The following is a 7,533-nucleotide window of genomic DNA, read 5'->3' on the forward strand; positions in this document are numbered from 1 at the left end:
GGAGATCAGATTTCATGGTCCGTGATGCATTTTTCACGGCCATGAAAGTTAAAGAAGTATGGGCTGGATGAATGGACTAGAAGGTGGATAGAAAGCCAGCTTTCTCATCGGGCTCAATGGGTAGTGATCAATGGCTCCATGTCTAATTGGCAGCCAGTATCAAGCGGAGTGCCCCAAGGGTAGGTCCAGGGGCCAGTTTTGTTCAATGTGTTCATTAATGATCTGGAGGATTGCGTGGATTGCACCCTCAGCAAGTTTGCAGATGACACTAAACTGGGAGGAGTAGTAGATACGCTGAAGGGTAGGGATAGGATACAGAGGGACCTAGACAAATTAGAGGATTGGGCCAAAAGAAATCTGATAAGGTTCAACAAGGACAAGTGCAGAGTCCTGCACTTAGTATGGAAGAATCCCATGCACTGCTACAGACTAGGGACCGAATGGCTAGACAGCAGTTCTGCAGAAAAGGACCTCGGAGTTACAGTGGACAAGAAGCTGGATATGAGTCAACAGTGTGCCCTTGTAGCCAAGAAGGCAAACGGCATTTTGGGCTGTATAAGTAGGAGCATTGCCAGCAGATTGAGGGACGTGATCATTCCCCTCTATTTGGCATTGGTGAGGCCTCATTTGGAGTACTGTGTCTGGTTTTGGGCCCCACACTACAAGAAGGATGTGGAAAAATTGGAAAGAGTCCAGCGGAGGGCAACAAAAATGATTAGGGGGCTGGAGCACATGACTTATGAGGAGAGCCTGAGGGAACTGGGATTATTTAGTCTGCGGAAGAGAAGAATGAGGCGGGATTTGATAGCTGCTTTCAACTACTTGAAAGAGGGTTCCAAAGAGGATGGATCTAGACTGTTCTCACTGGTAGCAGATGACAGAACAAGGAATAATGGTCTCAAGTTCCAGTGGGGGAGGTTTAGATTGGATATTAGGAAAAACTTTTTCACTAGGAGGGTGGTGAAGCACTGGAATGGGTTACCTAGGGAAGTGGTGGAATCTCCTTCCTTAGAGGTTTTTAAGGTCAGGCTTGACAAAGCCCTGGCTGGGATGATTTAGTTGGGGATTGGTCCTGCTTTGAGCAGGAGGTTGGACTAGATGACCTCCTGAGGTCCCTTCCAACCCTGATATCCTATTCTATGTTTCTATGAGTTTGGTGGGGCTCTAGCCATAAAGAAAGGTCATGCCCCCCAGGTCGGGATGTCATTACCCAATTTACATTTTTGTTTTGTTCAACAATTCTTAATCCTCTCTCTGCCAGTCTTATTTCTGTTGCCTTTCCTCACTCATTTAATTTGCGCCTCTCCCTTGATCAACTGGAGGATTCACTTCTAAAGTTCTGCAGGTGAGGACTGAACACTGGGTGGAAAGTGGCCAGAAATAGAAGAAGTTGGACCAACTGATGAAAGCTTTAGAACATTCACTTAACTGCTGAAGTGAATGAATGGGGATGGGTAGACTAGGACAGAAGGGCAGGGGAAGAGAACTGATGCAATAAACTGGCTTACTCCTCCAGTGAATGTTTTCATGAATTTAGTGTCACTGTTTAATGATTCAAAGATTGACTAATGGCTAGAAAGTTAATGATCCAAGGGCTATGCCAACTCTGAAGGACAGCCCTGGTGCCCAATAAAATCCTGTTTTAATGTAGATCTTAAGTGTGTGTGCAATATCTTGTAAATATTTTTAAACGAACAACATGAAAATCTTTCAATGAGATATTTTTAATGGCAAAGTATTTTCTGGGTGTGTTTTGTTGGTGAGAAGGAGGGGAAATCTGTCATTTTCTCCTCTTCCCTAATTAAGGTTTTACTGGACAAGACAGTTGGGGGAATTTATTTTCCTCTTAGCAGATCAGATTTGTTTTCTTGTAATTGGAAATGTGGAACTTTCAGTTCTGATCTAATAAGAGAAACACGAGCCTTGCCTGCTGATGTCTTCATGAACATCTAAGGATTGAAGGAAAAGTTCTGTGATGTACGAGATCCACATGGAACTAAATCAGAAAATTAAGTGAGGAAAGTCTGGCTAACTTAAAAGTGTAAATTAATTGTATATAATCACTACTGTGGTGCTCCAGTTTTAAACTTGTATAACACAGTCTCTAAGGTGCCACAAGTACTCCTCGTTCTTTTTGGTGATACAGACTAACACGGCTACCACTCTGAAACATGTCAATGTAATCAGGTTTTTGGAGTAAAGACTGAAACACTGAGCCAGATTCTCAGCTGGAGTAAATCAGTGTAGCTCCATCAAAGCCAATGGAGCAACACAGATTTATACCATTTGAGGATCTGTACCTGAGTCCTTACCCACCCTGTTGTACTTCTTGATTGGAGTTCTGTTTACAGTGAGTTATCTGAGTTCCGCAATTATCTAGGCATAATGCCATGGGTTAAAGATAGAGCTTTGCTCATAGCAGTGGTTTTCAGCCCGCGGTCCACTTGTGGCCCAATCAGCACATAGCTGCAGCCCATGTAACATCCTCAGAGCCATACGGGTAGTGTATATATTGTGTGGATGTGGTCCACATAACACATAGAGAGCTGCATATGCGGCCCACAATGGTAAATAGGTTGAGCGTGACTGGCTCATAGCTCATAGCTGTCCATGTCCCCCCTGTTTTGTCAGTTTAACTCATTCGTATCAGTACTGTGACATATTTTTGAAGATTAACATGCAATTTGTTAATATGGAGGCACACCCTTAAAGTAAAACTGTTTATAGCAAAGTAGAGTGAATGCCCTGGGGCCATATTCTCCCCCCTCGCACAGGCTGTGATCAACACCCATTGATCTCAGTGGGCATTACTCATATCCTGCAGGGGGGACAATCAGACCCCAGAATTGTGCCAGTGCCTTGAAACAAGGCAGTTAGAGTGAATCCCTATTCATATCTATTCTGGATGAGCTGGAAAGGATTTAGATTAGAGTGTTCCACTGCATTTTGCTTTTTCACCATTTTTTCCATAGAATAATTAAATTCATTAATGTGTGCAAAATAGGAAACCACTGCATGAGCCAGACACATGCTAGCATTATTTAGCATGTTTCATCAGTAAACCAACAGTTGCATTTTGAAAGCTGACTTCTCCTGTTCCTAGTTGTTTCTTCTTGCCCTGTTTCACTGTCTTAAACCTCTAAGTCGTCAGTCAGTTAATATGACAGGAACCCCGTAGGTTACGTTTGTTCATGGTAGACATGCCTTCTTTCGTTAGTCCAGTTCTAACTGCAGCATCTAATGTTTTAGCCATGGCAAAACATGATATAATCTATAATGGGACTCTGAAACCACTAAAGAGAGGTGCTTATGCTACTCAATTAGAATAGACATTAAAAAAGAGGGAAAAAGTTTACTTAAAAAAAGGCATGTCTCTTTTCCTGTACTGATTTTTGCAGTTCCCTCACCATTTTAAGACTCAGGAGCATTCCCTTCTCTGCATATGTAGAGACTCTTGGCAAGAGGCTAAGAGCTGTGTGTTGATCCATTTGGTATTCGTGTAGGAAGATAAGGTGGTTAAAGATGTTGATATCAAGAATACACAAAATATTTAAATATCTCAGAGACAAAAATCAGAAATTGTAAATTTGCCACTGTGACATCTCAGCCCTGATTATGAAAATTCTTTTTATTAGCTCATTTAATCATTGCTACTTTTTAATGCTTATTAAAGATTTTCCTGTAACTCTAATTTCTCTTTAGTTATTTTTGTTTTTTGCCAGTATTACCAAGATTTTCTTTGAGCCTTATCAGTTTAATTCTCAAAATTAATAGCTTCACCGATTAAAAATGTTTACCGTGCTGCTTTGTTGTCATTAATTATTCCTCCCATTGCAGGTTAATTAATAAGAGATTGCATCTTACTCATTCCCTCTCTCAGGAAGCTGCCTAACTAAGCCAGTGCCTAACAGTTTTAATCCCAAGGGTCTAATATTTTGCAGTGATATTGAATTTTAGCAATCAGATATGGCCATTAAATGCTCAAGGCCAACATGAATGATACATTTATATAATTGTGTATAATTGCACTATCTATCTTTGCAGAACTTTTTATGGGATGTATATAAACAAGAATATTTCAAAATTATGATGGAAATCAGAATGTATTTTGAAATGCACCATTATGGAATCTTAATTATCTCACTGAACATTGAACTTGAGTAAGCAAAAATTACAGTCAGCTGCCCAATATCTCCATAAATTTTACCAGTTAATAAGAGACATGACTAATCTATTATATAAGTAAGCATTCTTCTAAATGAACAGGAAAATCATTTACCAATTCCTATTAACATACCTTCACTGCTCTTTCGCACCAGGACATTTTAGGCACAGCAGCAATCTATAAAACTATGAGAGTAAACGAGTTAGAGTGCACCACAACAAAATTGAAGGATGTAATCTTTCTCCGATTGAAGTAAACAGTTTTGCTTTTGAATTTGAATTGAAGTTGTATTTATTGGAAGCTGGATTGGGCTAAAAATGTATATGGTCTTCTCACAAATTTGTCTTTAGGAACTGAAATATAAACAATATAAAATGATAGGGAGTTATCTTTCGTGACAGTACAAGATCCCTACTTACACATGGAATGACAGATATTAGAGCTAGACAAGATGTGATGGGTCATCCTGTCCGTTGCTCTGTTAATGCAACATTGTTCCTCACAGTGTATTATTGAAAGCTTTGTCTAGTCCAGTTTTAAATTGCTTGAACAATGGGGCATCCACCACTCCTCTTGGCTAGGGTGACCAGATGTCCCGTTTTTACAGGGACAGTCCCGTTTTTGGGGACTTTTTCTTGTATAGGTGCCTATTATCCCCCACCTCCTGTCCTGTTTTTTCACAGCTGCTGTCTGGTCACCCTACTCTTGGCCTGTATCCTAGAGTGCAATAGCCCCTGCTACTAGGACATGATATTCAGCCAAAATTTTCCTGTGATCTAATTGTAATATTCAAGATAAAGGGTTAGATCCTGGCTCCACTTAAATCAATGAGAGTTTTGCCATATATTTCAGCAGGGTCAGGATTTCATCCTAAATCTCTTTGGGACAGATTTTCAAAGGTATTTACATGCCAAAATATGTAGCTAAGCATCTAGGGTGGGATTTAGACTGAGCGTTGCAGTGCCTAAATTTTACATGCCTTGCTGTATAGGCACTGGCTCTGGGGCAGGAGCACCCACGGAAAAAAAAGTGTGTGCTCATCACCCACTGGCAGCCCAACTGCTCAGCTCCTCCCCCTCCCTCTTCCTCCCAGCGCCTCCCACCCGCTGCGATCAGCAGAGGTGGGGCCTTTGGGAAAGGGGTGGAGTGGGGGAAGGGCCTGTGGTGGAGCAGGGGTTGAGCACCCCCGGGGAAAGAGGAAAGTCAGCGCCTCTGCCCTGCCACCAAGTGGAATTTACAACCCCAAATTAGGCATCCAGGCTCCACCTAAAGTGCATTGGGTGCCTATAAAAGGGATTAACAGAAGCCAGTGTACTGAGTGGGGGGCTGCCTAAACTCATCAGTAGGAAAGACTGAGAAGAGGGGTGACTCCCACCCGCTTGTGACTCCCACCCCCAGCAAGATTTGTCAGATGCGCCAAAGCAGATTAGGTGCCTAAATCTCATTGATTTCAAAGGAGTTAGATATGCTTTTGAAAATCCCTCTAAACATCTAGCTGCATCTTTGGGGACCTAAATACCATTGAAAAGCTGGCCCTTTTACTACAGCACTGTAAATTCACGGACAGAATGTTTTTAAAGGTAAACATAGCATAGTAAATTGCATTATGGCTCTTGCATTTTAATAGTCCTGGTATTTTTAAATAGCAGTCATTTTATATGACTTGGAATGACGTGAATTGCAACTAACTTCACCTGATATATGAGGAAGGAGGATTTTTAAATGGAAAATATTCAAATAAACAGACATTTTACTAGTGAATTTTATTGTGACGGTACTGTATACAAGCTGTATACAATGTTAACAGCTTGGGATCTAGTCTGTAGTCATCTCCTATATTTTTTAAATATATTTCAGACAGTGTCCATATTAAAAATGTGTTCACTTTTCTCCCATACAGGTAGCTTCTCTTGGAGTCACTACGTTCACACTATGTGCCCTCTGTATAGACCGATTTCGTGCTGCCACTAACGTACAGATGTATTATGAGATGATTGAAAACTGTACTTCAACAACTGCCAAACTGGCTGTTATATGGGTTGGTGCTCTGTTGTTGGCACTTCCGGAGGTCGTTCTACGCCAGTTGACAAAGGAAGACGCTGCATTTAGTGGCAGCCCACCTGGGGAACGGTGTGTGGTAAAGATCTCTACTGAATTACCTGATACCATTTACGTATTAGCTCTCACATATGATGGTGCAAGACTCTGGTGGTATTTTGGCTGCTACTTTTGTTTGCCTACTCTTTTCACTATTACCTGTTCTCTGGTAACAGCCAGGAAAATCAGACGAGCAGAAAAGGCTTGCACACGAGGGAACAAGCGACAAATTCAGCTGGAAAGTCAGATGAACTGCACTGTGGTGGCTTTGACCATTTTGTATGGGTTTTGCATCATTCCTGAAAACATCTGCAACATTGTGACTGCCTACATGTCCACAGGAGTCTCTCGGCAGACTATGGATCTCCTCCACCTCATTAGCCAGTTTCTTTTGTTCTTTAAGTCCTGTGTGACCCCAGTCCTCCTTTTCTGTCTTTGCAAACCGTTCAGTCGGGCCTTTATGGAATGTTGTTGTTGTTGCTGTGATGAATGCATCCAGAAGTCTTCAACGGTAACAAGCGATGACAATGACAATGAGTACACCACGGAGCTTGAACTCTCCCCTTTCAGTACCATCCGTCGTGAAATGTCCACCTTTGCTTCGGTTGGGACTCACTGCTAATTGACTCTATGGCTTTATTTGCAGTACCCCTAATTTTTTTTAACTTCATATTTTTCTTGTTGGAACAAAATGCAAGGAAAAAAATGTTACTTATAAGAACTACCCTGTAAACCGATTTGCATATTAACAGTTGTGCTTTGGAAAATAATTTCTGTTTAGTTATTAAAATGAGAGAGCCAACATGGAGTTTTAAATAATTATATTTGGGATGGTGCTAGTATTTTATTGTTTGAGGTGGGGGGGGGAACCACGTTGACCTACTTTATTTAATTTCTTGCTAATTTTTTTATAATCACTGTAAATTGATTACATAAACATTGTGGTTTTTTGCAGGATGTTTAATGTAAAAGATGTGGTGGAAAGTATTTGAAGCTAGTTTTAATCCAATTTACTGTACAATATTGTGAGAATATTTGGAGTTTGGAAAATTTACAAGGTAGTATAATAATAAATGAGATTTTATTCTTTAATGTCATTGTCAATCTGTATTTAACTATTTAAATATTATTAAATTGCCTTAATAAGGATAAAAATCTTTGCTTTACACAGAGTAATTTAAATTGACCATATTTAATTTCCCAGTCATGTACTTACCCTTGGAAATAGTAGTTACCATGTTTAAAGAAGATGCTTATAATGGAATTGGCTT

The 7,533-nt window shown here is 40.5% G+C and overlaps 1 protein-coding gene across 1 annotated transcript in view; it reads left to right on the forward strand.

Annotated features, from left to right (window-relative positions):
- The window catches only part of GPR37 (G protein-coupled receptor 37), a 16,787-nt gene extending 9,465 nt beyond the window's left edge, over positions 1–7,322 (forward strand). The window contains exon 2 of the mRNA XM_024214726.2: positions 6,066–7,322. Coding sequence (XP_024070494.2) covers positions 6,066–6,884 — 819 coding nt within the window. The 3' untranslated portion in view covers positions 6,885–7,322. The remainder of the gene's footprint in view (positions 1–6,065) is intronic.
- Positions 7,323–7,533: the final 211 nt, after the last annotated feature.

Source organism: Terrapene carolina, unplaced genomic scaffold, assembly GCF_002925995.2.
Source record: "Terrapene carolina triunguis isolate 2854851 unplaced genomic scaffold, T_m_triunguis-2.0 Scaffold68, whole genome shotgun sequence".
Classification (NCBI taxonomy): Eukaryota; Metazoa; Chordata; order Testudines; family Emydidae; genus Terrapene; species Terrapene triunguis.